General features: G+C 44.0%; 1 protein-coding gene across 9 annotated transcripts in view; it reads right to left on the bottom strand.

Annotated features, from left to right (window-relative positions):
• Positions 1-381: 381 nt before the first annotated feature.
• rapgef2b (Rap guanine nucleotide exchange factor 2b) overlaps positions 382-25020 on the bottom strand; it is an 81016-nt gene continuing 56377 nt past the window's right edge. Inside the window, exons 7-30 of one of the 9 annotated variants that reach the window (XM_028415418.1) lie at positions 19120-19251; positions 15604-15781; positions 14206-14342; positions 13315-13473; positions 12727-12879; positions 12463-12627; positions 12178-12285; positions 11886-12089; positions 10756-10864; positions 10393-10669; positions 10049-10206; positions 9911-9925; positions 9336-9576; positions 8858-9241; positions 8551-8762; positions 8267-8390; positions 7789-7812; positions 6471-6694; positions 6092-6259; positions 5657-5806; positions 4616-4817; positions 3997-4520; positions 3434-3846; positions 382-2381 (exon numbers count right to left, since the gene is read on the bottom strand). In XM_028415418.1, coding sequence (XP_028271219.1) covers positions 3482-3846; positions 3997-4520; positions 4616-4817; positions 5657-5806; positions 6092-6259; positions 6471-6694; positions 7789-7812; positions 8267-8390; positions 8551-8762; positions 8858-9241; positions 9336-9576; positions 9911-9925; positions 10049-10206; positions 10393-10669; positions 10756-10864; positions 11886-12089; positions 12178-12285; positions 12463-12627; positions 12727-12879; positions 13315-13473; positions 14206-14342; positions 15604-15781; positions 19120-19251 — 4413 coding nt within the window. In that variant the 3' untranslated portion in view covers positions 382-2381; positions 3434-3481. The other 8 variants (XM_028415419.1, XM_028415424.1, XM_028415421.1 and 5 more) reach the window with 8 other exon arrangements.

Here is a 25020-nt window from a genome sequence, read left to right as displayed (position 1 = left end):
ACATACAGGTCGAAGTAGTACAAGAAAGAATGAAGAAAAAAGGTCATCACCAGCTAAATGTACATTTCTCACTGACATCACACATCAAACAGAGTAGCAGTTCTACCTACTACACTTATCTTTACGCTTGTACATTTTTGTGCAACTTTTTGTTTTTCGAAATAGGACTCAGCCCGCTAATATGCACATTATCTTCAGGAGTTGAATGAAAGTGAATGATGCATGTCAACCACTGTATTACAAAGAAATTATTAACAATCTATCTGCAGCCATTACAAAAGAAATTACAATAACAAAAGGAAACTCCAGAAATTATTAGTGTGTAGTCACAGAACACAGTGGAAAACACTGCACTCATTCATATGCTTCATCAGTCTGTAGTTTTTTTTTTTTTTTTTTTCCGAGACTGATCAATGTGATCAGTGGGACTCGGCGATAGAAGAAAACGAGTTTTTACAAGTGATTTTTTTTTTTTAAACGTTCTGATTGGCAGCCTTGAAATTAAAAACAAAACAAACGACAACAACAACAACAAAAAAAACTTCATATGTCAACTTCCCCACCGGAGTCAAGAGTGAAACAAAAAACAGGAACTCTTCAGTCACTTCCATTGATTATACAGCATCCATGGAGCTGTAACAGGCCGAGGATGAATCTAATAAGCACAAGAGCAGAGGGAGGGAGGGAGGGACGCAGCGTCGCTCTGATGACGATGATGATCTGAAGCCACGACCGACAGTAAATGATCCGACTTCACATCTTGTACTGAGTCTTAATAGAAAAATGAAGTCAGGGGAAGTATCTTGAATAAGGCATCTCACTCTGCTATTGCTTGATTCAAGACGGCTCCTGAAACAAGGTGATTCACGTTTGGGAACGTCAAAGAAATGTCATCATACAGTAAGGCGCTTTGGACATTCACAAGATGTGGTGCGTGTGTTCGGGGTGAGAAGCCCAATCTGATTTTTTTTTTTTTTTTTCTGAAGGGAAGTGTGATTATTATAAGACTCTGTACAAGATCATATTGTAAAAAGTAGACAAGACAGATAGTTTACACACTGGCAGCCTCTGAAATCTGCTGATGTTTCTCCCAGCCCCTGCTGGTCTGTGATTGAGAGCTCGCTCTCTTTCTCTCTCGCTTGCTGCTCTGCCATGATTTCAAAAAGTATCTAGCTAGACGCACCGCAGATATCAGCATGATTTGCAACCACCTCTGTGCTTTTTTGACATCACCTACAGGTGAAAACAGTCTGCGCTCCGGCTGTAACAACAAGCAACGAGATGTTTCAAAAAAAAAAAAAAAAATCCACGAGCTCCGAGGTGGGACGACAGGTCAGATATGCTTCACTCATACCCTGGTAACATCTACGTAGGATTGTGCTGAAAGTGCTAGTTTTAAACTGTGTTTTATGTGTATGTACTGGTACATAAAATGTATTGTGTGTGTGTGTGTGTGTGTAAGCATGTCAGTACACTGTGCGTGTTGGTTCTCCCTCCATGATTTGAACCAACAGAAGTGATAAGCTTCCACATGTGAACATGAGATAATACTGGATTCAAGAGTTCAAAAAAAAAAAACACTCGACAACAGATGGGTTGTTTCAGTCCAGGCAGAGAAATGATGATGGGGCTGATGTCTCTTTTTTTTTTTCTCGGCCCTCAGAGTGCAATCAGTCAGAGCAAACAAAAACAAAAGGGAAAGAAAAAAAAAATCTTAGTGGGAAGCTGAAAATTAAGTCAACTCTTCTTATTTCTCTCAGCCTTCAGTCTGCTTCGTTTTCTTTGTTCGGTGTGTTTTTTTTGTTTTTTTTTTTTAGAAAGTAGAAAATGAGAAAGTGCAGATGAAGCTCAACACGTCATGTTTGTGGTAACAGGTGTCACTGGATGGTGGTGTGGGGAGAGGGGGGAGGGGGGGGCAGTCTTCTAACAGCAAGGTCTATGTGGTTTGTGTGTATGTGGCACCAGGTCCACCCCCCTCTAAACCCCGGCATCGGTTAGGTTTCTGTAGTCTCTTTAAATTTTTTTCCAAAGTGCCAGGCATTTTGTCATCGTCTTTGACCTTCTCTCTCCATCTCTTCTTCACAGTATTTTGATTTCATTTTATTTTTTTTTTTGCATGCAGGGTCATTAAAACCCCCATGATGCTTTAAGGCAGGGGAGGGAGACAAGCAGAGGAATCCATCGATTAGGAGGGAAAGCCAGGTGGAGGAGGAGGAGGAGGAGGAGGAGGCAGGCACGTATGTAACTGATGATGAGTCTATTGGTCTGTCTCTGTAATCCTGCTCATCCTGATCCTGGGGGACTTCAAGTTACTGCAAAAAAACAAAAAAAAACAAAGACGTCCACCGTTGTCCCTCAGACCGCTGACACCTGTTCATCCTCTGTGGGAAGAAAAATGAATAAAAACATGTAAGAACATGATATTTGTAGAATAAAAGGGCAACATTCAGTTTAATACTGATGCAGACTACGAGCAGCGTTAGATAAGCTTGTGGCCTAAGAACAAATGGAATGGGTTTCCAGCTCTCGTTACATGTCTGAGCAGCTGAACTTTTTAACTGATTACTAAAATAATGTAATTAAATATTAATCATCAGCTACACCTTCCTAAAATGCACAGGTTTTAACTTAGGGTACAAACTTATCAATCAGCTCTTGTACATCAAATAAAGAGTTTTTCTTGTCTGAAGGTTATGGATGCATGCACACAGCTGCGACCAGCACTGCCACCGTTTACACTGGTGCACTGGAAGAACTGGCTGCTGTTCTTTTTAAGCTTTGTTTGTGGAAAAGTTTTTGACTTTTTATTGGGCTTCCTGCACATAAACTATTTCAATAAATGTTCAATTTTTTATGTACTATATTTACTATGTCTCATCTGTCACAGGGCAGCAGGTGAAAACCGCCTGCAAGCACAATTGCTTGGATTTATCCACAGCTCGGTCGGCCAGTTTGTAATACCAGACAGCTGAAATGACACAATATTCATCCAGAGTGGGTGCAGGCGAGTCAGGTGCGTGCTGGTGCAGGAGAATGGAGGTGCATGTTTACAGGCATTGAGTTTGATTGCATGGCTGAGACTATCCTGACAACAACTGCTGATGGATGCTTGCTGGACACAGCGTGAGTGAGTGAGTGAGAGAGAGAGAGAGAAGAGCAGAATGTGTGGTGGAAGAGAAGTTTCTAATCCAACCAGTATGACTCATGCATGATGACATATTGTGGGTTAAAGGTGGTCCCGCTCCAAATAAACAATTCCCAGATCATCCATAATTTTCACTGACATTTGTGATTTGGAGTGGGACCGGTCCTGCTGGTGCTCGGGGAGACTTTGTGAAGGAATGGTCAGTTTCAATTCAAGTGTGTGTTCCTGTTGACATGCAGGTTCACTGGAGTGGAGGGGGGGGGGGCAACCTGGTAGATTAGTTTTTACCTGCCTTGGGGAGAGGGGCCCTGCCTGTTAACCCCCGTACACACACTCTCATGGTCTGGGAGTCTCAGGTGTATGCTGTGCCACTGGCTTCCTCAGAGCGACTAGTTTGGAAGACTCACCCTCCTCTTCCTCCTCGGGCTCTTGCTCCTCGGCCGGTGAGCGGGTGCGGTGGAGGCCGCCCGCTCGCTGTTTGGCTCCCTGGTGTGCCTGGTGGGAGTCGGGCGACTGGGTGACCATACGTGAGCGCTGCAAGGCTGTGGTGTAGTCTGGTGGTCGGCGGCCTGAGTGGGTCGCTGTTGTTGTGGGGGGGACAGACGGGGCTGGGTGCTGGCCTTCAGCGAGGTCAGAGATGGTCAGGGCAGTGTAGCCGGGGGGAGTTGGGGGAGGCTCACGATAACGGCTCTCTTTCCGAGCTGGAGGGAGACAAAAGAGAGGAACTTCAAGAAGGTGCTTTTCAGGCAATGACGACTGAAAACACAGTGTCCTCTTAAACTAATACGTCTTGTTTTTATGTGACCAAACTGTATTTCAAGCACCAAGCACTGCAAACAGCGGTCACTCACAAATGAGTCCTTTACCCCCGGCAGTGATGGGTGATGGAGACGGCCGGCCGAGCTGCTTTGCCTCCTCTGACCCGGTGGATGTGATGCTACTTGTTTCTGGGTCGGCGTTGACGTCCTTTCCACCTCTCCTTTTAATGGTGCCGGTATCACCCTCAGAGTCCTCTCCCCAGTACGCTGCTGAGGAGGAGGAGGAGCTGGCAGATGCCCAGCTCCCCCTGGCCTGTGCCGCCCATAGTGCAGCTGGACCTCCTAATAACGCCTCTGGTCCCCCAGGAGGAAGACCTCCGATGCCGCCTCCACTTCCGCCGAAGGCCAGAGTCTCCCAGCTTCGTCCCTGCTGCATGGTTTGGATGTTGTCGTGGGAACCAGAAGAGCAGGAAGTCCAGGAGCCACGACCGCTGTCCGCAGCATCGAGGGAAACACGGTCGCCCTGATCCTGAGTCAGTTCCTCTGAACTGGGCGAGGAGAGAACTGTAGGGCAGCCGGCATAAATGCCCCGACAATCCTGCATTGATGAATATGATCTAAAATGAAGAACAACAACAACAACAATAAAATGTCTTCATCTCACCTGAAAACAGAACACAAATTGCTAGAAAGAAGTTGTCAGCATTCCTACCCGAGACTGTACTGGTCGGGGTCAGTGGTGGCTCTTCGTTCCAGCCGCGTTCCGCCCATGTGAGACTCTCCGACTCCTCCGGAGTGACGGAGCCTCCTCTCCTCCTGTGCCATGTCGAAAGAGGAGTTACTGACGAGACTGGAGCGAGAGGAGATCTCACTGTGGCCGGAGTCCGAGTACGCGTCTCCCATCCGATTGTAACCTACACAAAAAGTGCGAGTCAACATTTAAGACGTCTTATTCTTCCTAAATGTACGTATCGCATGTTGTCAAATCACTTCCATTAGACAACTGGCTGCGTTGTCTTTGCTGCATAAAAACAGCTGTTTACTACAACAGTTTCATCACAGTACATTTGAAGTTGTGGAGAGAAATCACTGCTGCTGACTGCTGACACGTGTAAGTACATATTTTCTAGTTAAGGTCATTAAAGCATTTGCTGTTGCTGAGCCATAGAATTTAAGTGGAACAGTGGTCATATTTCCCAGCTGTTATCAGCATAAATCAGCCTAATAGCAGCTTAGGAATGTTTAAATGACAGCCTTCGCTAACAGATATGTGGAGCAGGCAGCAGTAAGGGGAAGCATTAAATAAGTGAATGTAATTAAAACGGTTGTTGTTATCTTTAGATTACAATACAACAAGCTTTATATATACTGAAAAGGGGAACACTAGCCTGTGCTCATGTCCTCAATCCTGTCAGCAGTCAAACATATTAGAGTTTAGTGGCCTTTGGACTTTAAGTTCTGATCAATTATTACCTTTGCTGCACCACAAATAAATAGTATAATATGGAATGACAAGAGTGGCATTCTTTCACTCTTGTCTGCTTGAGTTTCCAGGAAATAAAATAAACAAAAACACTTGACTGTGGACTTAAAGTGTTTTTGTCTTGACGACCACTGACTTTTGAACACACTTTTTGCACAGGTGTAGTACATGTTGGTGGCCACCAGGTGGCATTTGAAGCACACCAGGAGGAAAAAAAATGAGGCAGCAGAGTGGTGTTGAAGGAAGGGAGGGGGAGGATTATTGGCTTACCCTTCTTGGGCGAGCTCTGTGGGGAGGTGGGAGGGGAGGAGAGCTGGGAGGAGGCGTTGGACACGGTGTCCTCTGGCTGCCTCCGGTGCCGGTCGCTCCCCTCCTCTGACAGAGACAGGATCTTCTTCAGAGACTGGGGGGAACTGGTGCCTGTAGACATTTGCAAGAAGATGAGCAGAATTAGCATGTGGAACATTGCCATTCGTCCTGAGGGTGCTGGGATGCTAAGCTGCATTGTCTGGGATTTTTTTGGCTTTAGTTTTTTTGCCAGACAGCCTCTAGGTGGCAGCACTGTCACAAAGAAATGGCTTCTGGTATTATCTGCAAGTAACAGGATCACAAGGAGATAACTTGGCAAAAGGGGGCATGTGGGCTGCTTTTGACTCCATAAAACACATCATTATGAAGCAATTGGTTGTTACATTCATTACTTACCGAAGGGTGGCAGGTCCTTGACTGGCACTTTCTTTCGTGATGGGTACAGGGCCACGGCGGGGACCTGGAGGGCCTGGTTTCCTTTGGCCAGCTGGCCCCTTTGTTGACTGGCAGCTCTGGACACAACTGGAGAAGTGTCTGGTCGTTTCCCACTGGCATTCTTGGGCACTAAGCAGTGTGAGGAAACATGAGTAAATTTGTATGCTTACATGTCTCAAAGACAGACTTGTGAGACGGCACAGATTTGAAAAACAACTGGGCTGTTGCAGCAGTCAAAACTGTTGGTCTGCTCGCTATACAGAGAACCTTTGACCACTTTCTCGTCACGTTAATGCAAGTGAGGTTTCAGTCTAAATATCACCACATATTATAGACTCACATGTGCTAATGGAGGGCTCGCACTGCAGTGACAGTGTCTGCAGACTCTCCTCGTTGGTTTCCAGGCTGAGGTTGGACAGGTATTGTTTGACCTTCCGGGCCATCTGGGCGTCCTCGTAAAGCTTTTTGGCGTTTAGGAAGGAGCTGCGTCGCACTCGCTTCTTATGCCCGCCTGTTTGCGTGACGTCGAGCACGGCAGCGTTGGCACTACCCTGACTTAGAGACCTGGGTGTGCACATCCACGTGAACACACAGAGGAAAGAAGATTGTGCGGCACACAAAGACACACAAACAAACAGAAGAAGGCAGAGAGAGACTTTTTAATGCATCGCTTCGGATTGTAAACGAGACATTATTTGAATAAAAATGCGTATTTATCACTAAGGGGGCTACAAAGGGAATGAGGTATTTCAATTCGGACATGCAGGGAACAGCTTTAGTTATTTCTCTCAGCTTCAAAACATTCCAGACATTCCAGACAGCAGGGGTTAGGGGGGTGGGGGGAGTTTGAGGGATGACGGCTAAAGACAAACAACAGGGGAGTAGAAAGGGAGCTAGTGTAACACAGTCATAGTTTACATTTCTGTGGCTTGAGTCAGAGCTTGTAGTAGTAGAAGCTTTTTCTTTTTTTTGGTCTATTGTGTAAGCCAAATTACACCCTGACAATCAACTTACAGAAGCCACATTTGTTCCTATCAGTGAACTTGGGAACATTTTCAAGCAATTAAAATGAAGCACCTCATATTTCAAAGATTAAAACTTCTTCTTTGGATTATGAGAACGCAATTTTCATAATTACACAAGATGTGGATCTTGTATAATCAGGAGTTACAGAAGTGAAAATATTTTTCTTTTTAAGTCACTGTTGTTTCATATGTTTCCTATTAAAAGTTTAGTATGCACAATGATGTCCCATTTGACCACAAGAATGTAAAGCATGATTTAAAAAAAAACCTGAATCTGTCTGTTTAGAGGTTTGATGAGCAGATAAGATCTCAGTGAAGTAAAATTCAAGCTGCATGCGTTTAGTGGTAAAACAACATATCATAAACGGTCACATTTGCTAATGTAAGGCTGCTTTTTTCCATGTATGCACAACAAAATGTTAAAATAAGTTAAGTGTGACCATGTGTTAGCATATGTGACCCTTCATTCCACATCCTCAGGTTAGCATCAGGCAGTGTTAGCGGAAGGATTCAACTCAAACCGGTTAATGGAAACAAGGCTTCAGCAAAAGGAGAAAAGAAGCACGCAAATTGGCAGAAAAGAAAGGCCACGGTGCAGGGAGGGGCAAAGGTTTTAGGGGTCACCAAACTTACCCTAAACTTCTCCATTTCTTCTTCCTAGAGGGTGGGTGCCATGAACAGAGAAGCGTGGGGGGGCAAAGGGTGGGATGAGTCAAGAGAGAAAGAGAGGAGACAAAAAGCTTAGGACAGGAAAGACCACCAAGATCACCAAAGAGAAGCAATTTCACCAAAGACCCACGTGAAAGTCAGCAGAAAGGAAACTGAACAATAAACACTCCACTAAGAAGAGACATCTTTAGACAAAGACGCACTTTCACAGGAGCACAACTTATGCCAACAATGTGTGTGGGGGAAACAGTTGCTAGAGGACACAGTTGCCAAAGGGAACAGCTGCTTAGAGAAAAAAGCGTGATGCAGAATTGAATCTATGTGAACCGGCTAACCCCTCAGAGTTGGTTAGTCAGCGGAGAAGTGATTGAATCCTACAGGGAGGGTGAAGGTTCATTATTAATCTAAAAAAATCTAGCCGTTTTTGTGAAAGGATCCTGACCTGGTTCGGAACATGAGGGCCGGGTCCATGTTGATGGAGGCCATGCGGCCAACATGGCGGATTTCTTTGGCAATCATCCTCAGCTTTTCAAAGTTAACCAGACCGTCCACTTTAGAGTCATTACCTGGAAAAGGTGGAGGAAAAAAGTGAATACAAAGCCAATAAATTACAAACTTATATAAACAACTGCAATGCCATCCTCCAACACATGATCTTGCCTAATTTAGCAACATTCAAAACATATTTAAGATAAAATCATATGTCTGCCATATTTCATTGCTTACCTTCATGTAGGAAGGTCAGGTCCTTCTTGATGACAGGGAACAGGGGGATGATTGGAGGCTGGAGGTTTTGATTATTGAGAACATTCCTATACTTGGCCATATTTCTGGAGGGGTCGAAGAGGTCCTGCAGGTCCCCAAACAGCTTCTCATACTTGCTGGGTAACTTTTCCCATGTTCCCCTCAGTCTGGAGACCGGAGCCAAGTTCAGTCCACTACGGGGAGAGCCACAGTTTACAGTGAGTATGATAAATAATGTGTGTAATTGTATTACATGTTTATTACATTACATATATTTAAGGTTCCTCACCTGATGATGGCAAACATGGAGTTAAAGTTCTTGAGCTCGCGGCAGTGCAGAGCGATTTTGATGAAGTGCTTGATGGTCTTCATGCGTTTGAGCTGGTTGGATTCCCGCGTCACCTCAGTGGCCACCCAGAACGTCTCGTGGTTGATGGCCTCCTCGAAGCGCTTGAGGCTGGTGGAGCCGGTCTTTGAGCGTAGCTTGAACAGGTCATCGATGTATTCAGTGGGCTCGATGGCACAGAAAAGTTCAAAAGCTCGCATTGAGAGCTGAGTGGCCACCTCCACCGTGCTGAGCTGTAACAAGGAGATCTGGCCTTCCCGCAGGAGGTCCTGAGCGTCCTCATCAGAACATAACGTCTCTGTCTCCATGTTGCTCTTTAGGTAGTATCTGTTGACGGAGGAGAATGTGTGATTATTTACTCTTGACTGGTCTCGGCTTCTCTAATGTTCAAATGTACTTTATATCATCTAGGTGTCCTCACCTGCCACTCAGCTGAATCCTGTCGGCGAGCTTGGAGAGCTGATCGGGTAACCGCCTCTGCTTGATGACGCCCTCTGGTGTGACGGACACCTCGCATAGCGAATACGCCTCTGGCGTTGCAGTCAGAGCAAACTCCCGGATGGCCTGAGTGACCACCTCTTTCGCCGTTGTGTCCTTTCCGATCATGATGTAGCGAGACTGCTGGTCCGCCTTGAAGACTCGTAGGACCTGATCAGACATGTCTGAAAAAAACAACAACAAAACAAACAGATCAGATATGCGGGCTGTAAAGGTCAATGTTTAGGAAAAGCCATTCAGTATTTCCAGCACCCCTTATAAATCACTTCCCCTCATTCATTAGTTTGATCAGAGGCACCACCCAACAGATCATGTACAGTAAATCAACCATGTGCATACAGCTAAAAGTCAGTGATGCTGTTAGCTCTACTAAATTAGCCTTCACAAGCATGACGGCAGATTAACGTCTGTGCATAACAGTACAGTGGCTGTAAGGCTGTTATGGAGTCTGGCAAAGACATGACTGTGCTTGATCACAAGAAGAGGAGACATACTCACTCGGTATGACTGGGACTGAAAGACACACGACATATGATGGACAGGAGTTAATGTTTATATATATATATATAGCATAGGCTTCACAGGGCCTGTAGAGTAACAGGGAACACGGTCCTACGAACTTCTGTTCATACACACCAGGCTGGTTGTTGAAGTCTAGGATGCGGTGGTGAGACTGCAGAAGGTCTGGGTTTGATGACGACAGGTTTCCACTGACAGGGAGAGCTGGTGGGATCTGTTTGGACTGCTTCATCCCCACTATGCTGTCGTCCTGTGATTGGCCCACGCAAACGTCACTATGGAAACACAAGAGGGAGAGCAGAGTGAAGAGAAGGGAGGGGGTGGGTGTGAGATAGCACTTCTGTCAACAACAGGCAGAGGGCAATGTTTGTGTAGGCAACAGTTGGAAGATAAGGGACCTAACAGAAATATCACACTTTTTGTGGGTATGATATATTTGAAACAAGTCATGTTATTATTACTTGTATGGTTTCGGGGGCAGGATGCTGGTGAGCGTCTTGTCGAAGATCTTCTTCAGCTTGTTGCGTCCTCCCACCGTGTTGGTCTTGGCTTTCTTGCTGGCCTTCTCCAGGCCCATCACCTGCTCCACATCCACCGCCAGGTCGGGGATTGAGTAGCGGCTCGCCTTCTTAATGTCGCCAATCTTTGGAAGGTGGGGAGCCCCGTTCTTCCTGTCGTGCTCCTCTTCGCCATCCAGATCGTGATCTTGTTCTGGCCTGGTTAGCAGCTCTTTAAACACTGAACGGGAAGAATTAGGTTACATGAGACACGATGTTTACTCACACTAAAAAAGGACACAAATGATCATACAGACATGAACTGACCTAAAAGGTTTGTCTTCACAGTTATAGACAGGTGGGTGTTGTTCTTCAGAATCTCGTTGGCTTTGATGAGCTGGACATTCTCAAAATTTTGCCCATTGACCTCCAAGATCTGAAGAAAAGAAGAAGATGAACTCAGTCAGCTGTATTATTATTATTATTATTATTGTGTTATTTATGTTCATCGGCAAGGATCGAGACAAAAGAAGAAGTGTTACAGGTATTAACCCCCGAACTACACGTTTAACCTGAGCACAAAGAGGCAACAAACTGCCAGCTCATGACATTTAGTCCCAGGCATGGTTATGACATTAACATGATGCCCATTTCGAACTGCATGGCCTTTGTCTTTACTGCTGCTGTATGGATGCCGGATGTTTGCATTTAAACACAATCACCTGACAAAGCTGCCACTTCCCCTTTAGTGGAAGAGGAAGTCACCTTTAGCAGTAATGTGCATACAGGGCAGGAAACATTGGCTTTAGAGGCCAAATGTCTGCTGTAGGATCAGTGAGTGATTAGTGAGACGCAGCTGAGTGAAACTTCTTCTGAGAGCCCGATGAGAAAATAAGTGAGATTAATAGCAAAGCCTTGAAACGGTTGGTCCTGAGTGAGTGATGACTGAAACCGAAGCGGTTTAATTTGAAAAAAAAAAAAGGTAAATGGTAGGTGTGATGGTGACGAGGGAGCGAATGCTTCCAAGGATGTCAGCGTCTCTGCTTCCTTTTGGAGGGAAACAGCTGCCGGGGATGTTTGGAGTCAAGAGGGCTTAACTCGCATCCAGACACTCTCAAGATGGTTTCAAGGATTAAGGGACTTTGCTTAAAGCCCGGAGGACTGCCAAGTGTGAAAAATGGTTGAGAAGTCAAGTTGAGAGGAGAAAGCCAACACAGGGTGCCCGCAGCTACTGGCAAGTTCAATTTAAGACTTTTCAAAAGAAACCTTTTAATGCCAGTTAAGAGGAAAATGTAAAACCAATTTCACAACAAAAATGAACTCTAACAGGAAAAAAAAGATCAATCTGAACACTCATCTGCTCGTGTATACTCATCTACAGAATGTATAGTTGGTTAAGTGAGTGACAGAGAGAATGTTTGTGGTGACAGCAAATATGGCGAGGAGGAGCATCTTACCTGATCGCCACGCTTAAGGCCGACTTCTGCTGCCTTGCTCCCCAGCTCCACGGCATCGATGAAGATGCGGAAACCTTTCTCCTGTCCTCCTAGAAGGGTGAAGGCCAGAGGGGAGTCCCTGGCAGGCTTGGTCAGAGTCACCAGCCGCGGCTTGGCTTTAGCAGCACATGCTATATTTAACAGTCTGAGGTGCCCACACATTTTCTGAGGGGGAAAAAAAAAATCAAGATATGAGGGAGGTAAAAATATTTATATTGTATTTCTAAAATCTCCTCTCTGATGTTACACTTACCTCTTTCTCCAGATTGTTTTCAAACTCCTCCAAAAAGTGAGTCATGGCAGGGTCTCCCTCAAAGTCATTGAAGTGATTGTTTACCCACAGCAAGACTACCCGTGTAACCTGCGGAAATCATATGGGCAGCATACATCAGCAGACAGTTCTGCATGTGCTGCAGTGTGGGAATACGTTACATCCTGACCTACTATCTATCCAACAGTAGATGTTTTTAAAGAGGTGTCAAACTTCAGAATGTCTCCAATTCAATCTACTGTAGATGAACAGTCTTGCTGGACGTACCTTGTCCCTGAGACTGGGGTCGTGGAACCACTCCAGGAGCTTCTTGCCCACGACCATGGGGCTTGAGAGGAAGGTCCTGTAGGTCAACAGGAAGTCCTCAATGTAGGTGGGGTCCACAACCGAGTGCTCCTCCACCAGGTGCATGGTGAGACGCTCCGGTGTGCCCTGAGGTTTAAAATGATGGTGTTAACCTTTGAAAGAATTTTACCTTGCCTGCACATGTTTATTTTTCATAAATATTTGATAGTTGAGTTGAAGATTCACCTTGATGACGATGTGTCCTTTCCTGGTGCCGGTGCGGTCCAGCTCACGGTGCTCTTTCACCATAACAATCTCTCCTTCCTCCTCGACCTTCTGCATGTTCTTCTCCACCTGGTTGAGGATGCAGCAGTAGTCCTGCTGAGCTATACACACAAACTGGACAAAACAAGGAGACGTGTGTCAGAGACAGAGTTATAGAACCTTATCATTAACACTTTAACATGCATTTTTCTGCTACATCCTTCAATCTGTAACTGTTCATTAATAAGTGCTTGAAGAAAATGTAATAAAGAGGCCATTTTAATGTTTATCCTTTAAACTCGTGATGCAAAAAACAACGTGAGCTTGCTCTTTTCACCACTGGCCACTTTTTTTTTTTTTCAAAATTCTCACATTTAACAGGATGCTGTTGCCCCAAAGCAACTTGTGGTGTCATGAGTGCAAACGCTTTCATCACAAGTGGGTCACAGTGGAATTTATAACATTAGATGGCAGGGCTGGTGTCCTGCTTTTCACACACTTAAATGTGGAGAAAACAGACCCTGGCACAGTGTAGCAGGTGAAATCAAACCCAAGCGCAGAGGATCCTACCTGGCAGTCGTCCACTTTGGTCTTCATGACACCTTTCATGTATTCCTTCTCCATGGTGGGTGACACCCCGAAGCTGTTCCCCATGCACAGGATCTCTGTGCGGCTGTCCGGGTACGTGACCTCCACCGAACCATTTAGGATCACCGACCATGAATCCAGCTAGACCCGAAATACATGTGGTTAAAATTTTAAAAATGAATGACAGAAAGATGGAGGTGAATGGATGAAGATCTGATTAAGTTCCAACAGCTTCTATATCAAAAAGAAGCAGTAACTACAAGGGGGCTGCTGCACCAAAAGATGGGTTCTTACTGTCCTCTGAGGAATAAAGTGAAAATTGCTATAAGCAAAGTAAATCTCAGCATTTTTCTCCTTTTAGAGGAAATATGGATGTTTTCAAGAATTCCTGAAAAGCTGAGATTTTGGATTCATTCATCCAGACTGCAACAATATGCTCAATGAACCCTAAATTCTCAGTGACCGGACATTTACTAATGTGTCCAGGCCTATGTGTGCGTGTGTGCTCTCCATTGTTTGGGTGCATTATAGCAAAAAATAACCAAATTGTCTTCATTGAAACTTTGCGTCATGTCTTGGCCAAAGAAAGAGAAAATAAGTGAGGCCAGCTTTTGGTGCCTAAGGGATCCTTCAATAACCCTGCAATAAGGGGTGTCCGCCTTTCAGGTTTAATAGAGCAGAAAAAAACATCAAATCGAAGAAGATTCATTGGTGTGAAGAGGTGAGACTAGGGTTCAGCTTCCAGACACACACACACATATATATATATATATATATATATAAATACAATTTAAGGCTCAGTCACGAGTCAGGGCTTATAAGAACATGAATGTGTACCAACACACACACACACACACACACACACACACACACCTCTTCTCCGTCGTTTAGGACGATGGTGCCGGCGCGTTCAACCACAGCGAAAACCATGACAGCGCAGAGTTCTCTCCTCACTGACATGGTCATGTTGGCAAATGCTGGCAGTTGATGCATGAACTCCAGTAATTGCTCTGTGAGGGGGACAAAGGGAGAGACAGTGGAGGAGTTTAAGAGAATAAGAAGAGAGCAAAGAGTGTCTTGACATTCAGAGGGGAGAAAGAGGGCAGGCAGCGCTCTTGGCAAGCATGCGCCACCCTCGATCCGGGCCAGGAAGACACGAGCTGAAGGGCTGAGCATCAAAATGGATCATCACCAACAGAGGATTCATTATGTGGAGCCAAATATCAATTCTATTGATATAAACTTTAATGTAAGCCAAGAATAATCGCTGACAGTTCACTCGGTGACCTGTGTGTGAGTTATAGGAGCTAGTGGAGAGAAGGACCCACACTTAAATTACTGAAAAATACATTTCATTGCATATCTTGGGAGGTATCTGACCATGCTAAAACCTACATAAGCTCCAATAGCAACTTGCATTCTCAGAATGACACTGGATAAATCATTTAAACCCAAATTCTTCTTAATTCTGTTCAGGGTGGCAAAGATCTCAGAGTAGAATGTATTTAATCAAAACAATGCTGCCTTCAGTGCTGTGTGTCTGACTGGGTGTGTCACCAAACATAAAACGCTATGTGTAAAGCATGATCCGGGGCTCTCTGAAGTTTCTAAACACTGAGAGAAAACACCCATCTCCTTTCCCGGCCAGCAGCAGTCTGGTGCACCGGTTGACCTGGGCTTGGCATGGCAACAGCGTTGTGTGTGAAGCTGTGGAAGCACTGAAAGTTTAATGTGCTGGGAGAGGTGAGGCGAGAGGATGTGCTGGAGTGACCTAGAAAAGCCTGCCGGCAGAGGGAGGGGTGTGTGGCGAAGGAGGGGGAGGGCAAAGGGGGGGGGGTGTTGGTTGGCGCTCGTTCTTTACTCTCTCTCTCTACATCCCATGCATCATCCTCCTCCCCCCAAGTCCACATCTGTGGCTAAGCCCTGAGTGTGCGTACTTATTTATTTTTTTTTTTTTAACATGCCTATCATTATCATTGGAGTCGAGTCATAGCTTTAAGGGCTATGATAGTGCAAGCTTGATGTGGCTTTGAGAATTACTCGAAAGCCGACATCGTGAATGAGAGCAGCGCAGACTTCAGACAAATGTAAATTTGCTGTGACCGATTTAAATAAGAAAGGAGGGAGTGGCTGTTGTAGAGCAATGAATTCAGCTAAAATTGGGACAAGAAGTGCTGCTTGTGTTTCACAACATGCTCCAAAGATACAAATGCAAATACAGCACTTTCAGGCATTATTTATTCACACTATGACACTGATTTTGGTGCTCACCTATGTCATCGTCGGTCCTGTCCATTGGGTCCTTCTCCAGGCAGTCCCGTACGATGTCCCGGCTCATAAGGGGATCTGATGCTCGCTCGATGTCCTCCTCATCGTCATCCTCCTCGGAGTCGACGGCAGTCTCCGGCAGGCCACTCAGGTCCATGTCACCCGGTTCGTTCTCTGTGGCCTAAACAGATGAGAAAGGAGTCAGTAATCAGTGGTGATCGCTAAGAGGGATTTGGTGACTCCATCCAGCATCAACAGCTGGCTGTCCTGCAAACATAACGTCAGATCTGTGACCATCCGTGGCCATGTTCTCGGTTCAAGTGTCTTTCGGCGAGACGCTGAATCACCTACCTGCATATTCTCAAAAGTCACACATGAACACATTTGTAGGTGTAAAATATCATCAATCAGAAGCTACAAACACACCACTGCATCTCCAACCAAAAGCAAAAAATAGTCTGTAAACTGCAGATTTGACCCACTTCAAGAAACAGATAAGAGGTGTACAGTACAGTAGAAGGAAGACAGACGTCAACACTGCATACCAAACAGTCTGCTACGCATAGTAACAAGCTAATTAACTCCCTACTTTCCTCTTCTCTTCCCCTCAGCAAACTCTACAGTCTGCCTCACAGTGAGATCCTGTTCTTTGAAAGCACAACATGAAATATGTGTAGAGCTAAGATGAGAAGCAAACGTAACGCAATTACTTGTGCATGAGCAATACTAACAGAGTTCCTCTGCTATCATCAAAGAAAAAATGTTTCAATTCACGACAGAGGGGGCCATATTGCTTCGCTGGTTCATGTTGGCACAATGCGAGTGCCTCTCACAGAGCACAGTGAAGCAGATGGATAAAAAGGACTACAAAACGTAAGCTTTGCTACCTCCCAACAACAAACCCTCTTACCCTGATATGGTGCCCAACCGCGAAGTTCTTAAAAGGAAGAGAAGAAAAGGTAGCCTTTGCAAACTGTCCGAAAAATCCCAGAGCCAGACGCATCTTCACCTCCCAGACTGAGTCTGGCTTTAATTTTTTAATGCTCAGAGTCCCCGTGCCCTGTCTCTCACTGAACCCCTATGTCATTTCCCCTCAAACACCATGTGCAAAAGGCTCATAAAAGATTCAATGTCTGAGTGGCCATTTGGGCTGTGCATACTCTAGTGGGCGGGGTAAAGATGATGTGTGGTTCGTTGAGGCCTTTTGGCAGTGAGGAGCCACATATTAGGTACAGAGCAGGATGCATTACAAGTAGAATTGTATCATATCTCAAAGTGAAGAGAATAAAAGTGTCTTACCAGAAAAAAAAACACAGACATGTTCATTGCCCTTTTTTCCCCCAGACAGAGGACACAGTGTGTTACAAGACAGCACACATCTATTCATACATGCCACTATTTGTTTCCAAAAGAGAGCAAAAAAAAACTGTTCTGGTAGCTTACTTTGCAGTTCTATATATAAATACTGACCATCCTGGCAGCTTTGTATTCATGCACAGGCTTGTTTTCGTGTCATGCACGTATCAAAAATCCATAAATGTGCAGTAGGCATTAGGAGTCAGGTGTTGTTAATATTTCATAAGGGCTATTCTTGGATCAATGCTTTCAACGTCCTTCTGAAGGACCAATTTCATGATTTATTCAGACACAAACAGTGAGCCATGTTGGCAGTGACGTGAGGATGATGTGGGGTTCTTCACACAGAGCTTCAGTCACAGAGGCCAGAGAAGGCAGCGGAACAGCCTCTTATCCATAATCTGGACACTACGTGCTAAGTGTCAGAGCACTATTATGAAGCTAACACCATCATTAGCCTAAAAAAAGCCAGAAAATACAAATTACTGTAGCTAAAACTGACATGCTTGAATACCTTACTTTGTCCAAATAACAAAAGCAGATAATCCAAATCACTCAAACCTTTTCCACTGGTTAAACAGAGGAGGCACAAGCACAGTTAAATAATCAGAGATGTTTGATCCTGTGTGAAAAGGGAGAAAGATACTGAGACAGACGAGAAGTTAAGGCACCCAAGCACAGCATTCAGAGACAGTTACAAGAATAGAGTCCAGCCAAAGAGGATAGAGATGAGAAAAAAATAGAAAACAGGACAGTGTGTGTGTGTGTGTGTGTGTGTGAAAGAGAGAGAGTGTGAATCACAGAGAGGGAAATCAAGAGGCCGCCACAGAGCTGCTAGCAGATGGCGCTAAGACCAGGATCACAGACTGGGGGACAGTATAGCCTGTTCAACCTGCCCCAGCCAGCCACAGCCACATGGCCAAACACACACACACATGCACACAAACACCTCTGTGATAATACACACGCCGCACATGTAATTATAGAGCTGTATTCCAACAAACCAACTAATCCCTCTGCAGCCAAAAAGAGGTCTGAACAAAACTTGTGACTGTGCCCCCGAGCGCACACAAAACAAACACACAAACAAGCAAGGAAGCAGGTGACAGCGTCAGGGTGGGTGCGCTGTGTTAAGAGGATTAGTTGCAGGGTTTGGGGCACGTCCATTGTCACGAGACTTTCTATGTTCTATTGAGATGAATTGTATTTGGGGATTCGAATATTTCCAGATAGTAACTCTTCAACACCACAAAACAAATCCTCTCAAGTCTTTTGCTCATATTTTCACATAATTACTCAGGAAGCTGCTCATCGTGTGATGACGATCGGACGTCACAGCTCTCTTGGAGTTCTGTACTTCTGCTTTGAGGTGATGAGAGGCAGAGCTGGAGTCAGGATGCAGGCTGGACCACCTGCTCGCAGCCACCAGCCTGTCTGCTCATCTCCCGCTGAGCAGCGACAGTCTCTGTTGGTGTCTTAGAGCCTTTCTGGCAGCAAAGCCTTTACATTCTTTTCCAAAAATGTCCCTCTTCCTAATTACACTGACAAGTATTCCCAGACGTATACTTGTCATTTCACCATGAGGTGGAGTTTGTCCCATTTTACTCCACATCTGTTCGACTATTTTGCTAAAATGTCCTCAGGATGGGTCAGAAAACTACGTAATGTAGTTAACAATAGCTGGAATGAAACAAAAATGACACAACTGAAGCAATAATATTAACTTAACTTGCAAATAGTTATACTATACTTTTTTATATTTTTATCTTCTGTATGTTACCGTATCTTTTACAGTAGTAGTGACGCCACATACAGACCAATCAAAGTGTAGAAACATCTGATTTTTATTCTTGAAAAAATGATGATTTTATAATGTTAGATTCTAGAATAATTTCTGGTGTTTTAGGAGACATCCATGCTGTTTATTAGTATCTGGAAATCCCAAGTTACTGCTAAAAAAAGTTATCTCACTGAGCATAAGACAAAGTTAAACTGGTTCTGATTGTATCTTCTGCTCTAATGCAGCAATGAGAAAGGCTCTAGATATACTCAATGTCCAACCTCATGACAAATTCTTCAAATAAATACCCAACTATCACACCTACTGGACTGTCCAGAGGGAGTCCGAGCTGGGGATCCGTTGCCGAGGAGGGCAGGCCTTACCTGGTAAATGTCTGACAGGCTGCTGCTTCCAGAGTCGCTGGTGATACTACATCCTGAGTGGCTGGAGGAGACGTGGGTCACCTGTGGGTGTAAGCCGTCGGCCAGGTGAAGTCTGCTGAAGTCTGCAGGGAGCTGCACATATACACACACACAACATACACACAGATGGTCAGTATGAGCCAGCGCAGCAGCAGCAGCAGCAGCAGCAGCAGCAGCCACCATTGGTCACTCACACTAACACTCATTCTGACTGCCAGGCATTTAGAGGCATGAGGTCCTTTCAGTTTGGCTAAAAATAAAGTTCTGTAGACCTGCTAGGATCTTTTAATTTGATGATGTGCACAGCAAAACTCTCTGTTGTAGGATATTAATGTGTTTTTTTTGCATTTCTCAACTAGGTAAGAAAATGATGCCCCCTTTCATTTTAATTGGGAGTGTAGCCTATAAACACATTTGTGAATAAAAAAGGGATTTGTCTTCATACTGCAGCAGAGATTACACAATGTTAAGAGAGCAAAAAATATTAATTAGTCACACTGCAAGAGCTCAACTTTACACAGAATTTATTATTAAAGGAAGGGAACTAAAGAAAAAATGAGACGTTAATTAAAACCTTCGACTTTCATGGGAAGTTTTAACATTATACGAGTGGAGGTCCCCCGTCCTCACCCTCCTCCTGTGTCAGTATAATAGACTATTAAACCTGCTATTAAGTAAAAACATAGAGCAAGAAATCGTGTGAAATGAAAGGAGCTGAGGGCTCTGTTTATTTTCACCACCTGACTGCACAGGAACTCCTCGCACTAACTAACTAAGCAAGGAAACGAGCGTTGCTGCATACATCAAGGAAACACCCTAATTAAGGTACACAACAACCTCAATGAGCACCAGACAGTGGGGGGGATCCCTGTGAGTAATTCATACTGTACACCCCAGAGCCTGGCTGTAATTAGCCATACAGTAAATGAGCCAACCCACTTCTCTGTGGACATGACCCCGAAATGTAGAATACATCAGAAACCCCACCCCCGCGTGCTGAAGTTTTAGGAAGCAGATGAATAAAATACAGTTTAAAGCTTAGAGACTATTTTTTGACTAGAGCTATTTCTATTTATGTAAAATCAGAGCATAAACAATCATCAGTAAACAACCTATTTTCATAATATTAAAGCAGAAAAGTGTTTTTTTTGTGTATCTTGGAAATTTAAATGATTTACTGGCATGTTATAGACGAAATAATTCAGTCTTCATGGTCACTGTGATCATAACTGCAGTATACAAAGGTAAAGATATACATGTGATAATCCCCTTTAAACCCATCATTATTGTGTTTATGCTAAGTTAAAATAAACTTCATTACACAAAGTTTATTTTAACCTACCGACAGGGGTGACAAAGGCTCCGCCCACACGCATATGAAATAAGATCTGAAATGAGGCAGCTTATCCAAACAACCTTAAACTCAACACTGTGCTGCACTCAGAATACACACACACACACACAAAAGATATTTTTAAGATTAATAAATGTCAAGAAAATATTGTATTTAAATGAACTGATGTTTAATATGAGTGTTGTGTTTGAAATAAATCCATCATATCTGATTAAGTGCCAGAGGGCAGAATTACGACTTTAATCAAACAGCATAAACTGGTTCACTGTGTCTGCGGATGTAAATATTTCATGGCTAAATGTTTTATTTACCGACATATATTTGATGCTCAGCAGGGAGTGTTTGCTCTGGGCCACTTTCAACTCCACTTCTGGCAGTGGCAAATCATTAATATTAAAGTTTCTTTTTTAAATCTAGGAGTCAAATGGTGCCTGGGTATCAGTGCCAAATCTAAACATCAGAGATTATATTTAGTTTCCCAACATGCTGTAACTTTAAATCTTGATAGTAAACAAGAGTTTACTGAGTTTTTATTCATGTATAATGAGTTTATGTTTTCTCTAGATTGTAAAAACATAGTAAATACAGGAGAATCCACCTAAAAAATGTGCAATCGCTGACAGAGAGACATCAGCAGTCAACACTGTTAAGTCTCACTTGGATAACTAATGGAATAGATTGCACTGAAATACATCTCTAAAGGTTGATTTGCAAGTAAATGGGTTTGAGCTATCATCTGCACTCAAAATGTCCTCTAAGAAAAACATCACAGCCTCGGAAGCACTCGTCTGCATTTAGAGATGGGAGTAAAAGTGCCCTGCTGCCAAAATGATCACTGTGGAATAGCGGAGGCTAGTTTTGACTAAAAGACTTCTGAACATTTATGAAGCGAAGGCAGGGTAAGAATGGAAGAGCTTGAAGGCGTGGTGAGTTGACTCGAGTCGTATCTGAGCCTTGCTTGAAAAAAAAAAAACAATCTGAATATGAGATGTATCAGTTCACAAAGCCCCTTTATGTGTCAGTGACAGGAGACTGAGAGGCAGACAGTGCAGCTCCTGTGGCACTGAGGTGTGATGTGATTACACTGTGTCAAAGATTGCCATCACGTTTAATTATCTGGCTGGCTGCACTAACCAAAATGGTCGACCAGAGGGCCCAGTCAGTCGCTAACCCCCCTCAGGCTGCTGTTTTCCCATCCCCTCGTCTGGGTGACTTCACTCCAGAGCGCCTCCAGCTGATTTTCACATTATTATTACTGGCTGGACAATATTGTGTGATGAATCTCTATTGTCTGTTAGTAACTGCAGTGATAAAGCCTCATCACAAGCATCAGAAGGGGCGCTGACACTAGGACAATTTATATGTATGATTAGATTTGTTTTCATGAGTGCTGCAGCCTCAAGGCACACAGTCAACTTCACCGTTATCCCTGGGGAAATTTGGTTTGTATTCGGGGATCACACATATTTTGGAGCAAGCGAGGAAAGATTAGTAAAAAACAAATATTGCAATACCGACCTAAGGTGTTACACAAGATGTTTGAAACATGATCAGAGTGCATGCCTGCATGCAAACTGTATGGATCAACAGTTTAGTTTTAATATTAGTTTGTGTTTACAGTTACTGTTGGTCTCACTTTCTTGTTATATCATAAATAGACCATCACAGAGTATTCCGAGTTGGTTCCAAATACCCTGAATATGTTCGGTAAATAACCACTAAAGCAAACAAAAGTGTAGGAGTCCGCAGCAGAAAATAGGTCCAGACAAATCCATCCATCCTGTTCTTGTGAAATCTGCTACATTTCCCAGAGGTCTTTTTTTAACATCACGGTATCTACTGTAAACATGTCAAGGCTTTATTTGGAAAAGCTTGGGTGCCACAGACAGGATAAATACTAGTAGAGGGACGTATACCTATTTTGAGGTCAAACAAAAGGCTGAATTGTTAAAATATGTTAAACATTTTGGCTCCTTATTCAATAAGTGGAAGTGCACAGAGGGCAAATTCATTGAATCACCTCATTATTGAGAGTACACGACCGGTCATGTGGAGTTTGTCGATATGGCCGCTCCAACCAGGCATTTGAGTAGTCGACATGCCAATAGTAATATCCCCACTGGTTTCCACAACCAGTCAGAAAGGTCCCACCTCCTCACAAACAAAACCTGCCCACCACCAACCCCCCTCTACATACACAAGCCCCTCCTCCTCCTCCCCCCCAACTGGAAAGAGGGGAGAGATAAAGGGAGGGCAGGATAAAGGGAGAGGATAATAAACACTTAATCCTTTCTCTCCACTCATTTAGGTCATCCGTCTGTCGGTCAATAAGCCATGGTCCATTCAGGTCTATAAGCATGTGCTGGGACCTCTTCGTCCCGCTGGCATGCAAGTTGGGCCAAGATGGATGCCGGCACATCAATAATAACACGCACCCATTAAGCCCTTCCAACCAGCAGCGTGGTGACACAGCCATGCAGGTTGTTAACTACAAACAGTAGGATCAATACCAAATAGAATACCAATGTTTGTTTCAATTGATAGCAAAATGTTATCTATACCATGAAACTGTGATTGTTCTCCTACCTTATTTTGGCCTCTCTCTGCACTCTTGTGCTCCACATTCACTGCTTGCTTGCAAACAAATGAAGAGAGCTCTGCAGAATCGCCAGCCGAAAATACGTACAATCAGCTGTCGCAGGAGGATTAAACGTTGCTCTAATGCTCGAGTCACAACACTCAGTTCTGCCTACATGTGAGCAGATGTGGTGCTCCTTAAATTACACTGCAGACCTAATGACCTAGATTGCTGGGTGGAAGCCCTGCATGGAAGCGCTGGCTGGCTCTCAATCTCTTTACCGCCTTTGTGTGCTGGGGTGAATCTCTGCTACTACACTGGATGCCCCTTCCTGACGATGACCAAGCTCCTTAAGTGGGTAATGTAGCTCTCCGTGGAGTGCAAAGCATCCATAGAGCTTCCATCTTCTGCTGAGAACCCATACATTTAATCGATTAATCAATCGGAGGACACACCGACAACAGAATGCTCTTTCTTTCTGATTTGCTGCACTGCTCCTTTCACCAGCGATGTTAACTTCATCTACTTGTTACAAAATGGAAAACCGCCAATGTTGGAAGGCAAAGAGGCAGCAGACACATCCCAGAGTTTCCTCTGACCACGATGGCAGCTTCTCGCTTTCCTGAGCCTCACGGATCAAGAGATTAAAATCCCTTCGGCAGGGTGTCCGATTAAATGGGTTTGATATGCTCTCTGGGCTTTCCCTTCCCCAGAAACAGCTCCACCAGTCACCATCACACAAGCCAGCAGTTAGACAGGAAGAAGTAATGATCTCCTACAACGAGACAAGTCCACTATGGTGCTGTTTGAATCACTTGTTCTATATGGTCAAAGTATTTGTAGAGAGAGAGAGAGAGAGAATTTATAGTATTTACATTTTATGTGATTACAGAGAAAGAAATATCACCATAGAGGCCATTAGTGTCGAGATCCTGACTGCATTTTCTACTGGATTTATTGCCCGCACAGGTGGTCAGTGTGTTGACGTCAGTTCCATAATAAATTAGATAAGAGAACAGCATTCACAAAGCTATCATCAAAAAACAAACTCATAAAAATCCATAATAACCTGAAAAATCAACATCAACTGAACTGTGATGCAGTAAATCACCATGTGCAAATATATAATGCAATTATAAGAATGGAAATTAAGGGGTAAAAAAAAAGAAAAGAACAGAAAAGCAAGCTGGGGGATTGCATTTAAGTCAGCCAACGGTGATGAGCCTACAGTGGTGATGTCATTACTGTAATACGATCTGGTAGATGGTATTGACTGGACCCATGGTGGGTTTCCTGCTGGGATAAATGAATATTTACACAAGCAGCTATTTGTATGCTAAAAACATAGGAAAACAAAAGTCAAATGAAGGTGCAGGGAGACCAAACATGAAGCCCTTAAGTGCTAAAATAATTAAAAATTGTGATAAAATTGAATCTTGTCTGCAGAGTAATTGCACTACGTTGGACATTATTACCATTGTGTTAACTTGCTGGCTTGTCTGTCTAACTTGAGGTGAAGCCGTTTCAGGATTTAATTATGTTTTGGCCACAGAAACATTTTTATCCTGTCTGTAACAAATTAGATTCACTTAACAGCTGCTTTGTCCTTCCTCATTAGGAGTGATTATAGTAAAAACTTTAGAAGGATTTATACAGCAGGAGAAGTGGTCTGTGCTTTTTCTACATCTCTGAATAATCAATGCTGAAAGGATCCATGATGAAGAGGGCATCTTTATGCATGAACAGCATCAATATTAAAATAAGGACAGCAGGCTCTGCTTCAACACTTAAAACATAATAATTGCTTAGAATAGATGCACAAATGCCTCAAAGTGCAGACTGTTAGTGGCCTTACTATACACCCTCAGCAGGCTTCCCTGAGGGGAGCAGCCCAAGCTGTGGGGAAATGAGCTATGTCCTCAACAATGGC

This window comes from Parambassis ranga, chromosome 10, assembly GCF_900634625.1.
Source record: "Parambassis ranga chromosome 10, fParRan2.1, whole genome shotgun sequence".
Taxonomy (NCBI): Eukaryota; Metazoa; Chordata; class Actinopteri; family Ambassidae; genus Parambassis; species Parambassis ranga.
Note: the sequence above shows the minus strand (reverse complement) of the source record. Positions and strands in the feature narration are given on the sequence as shown.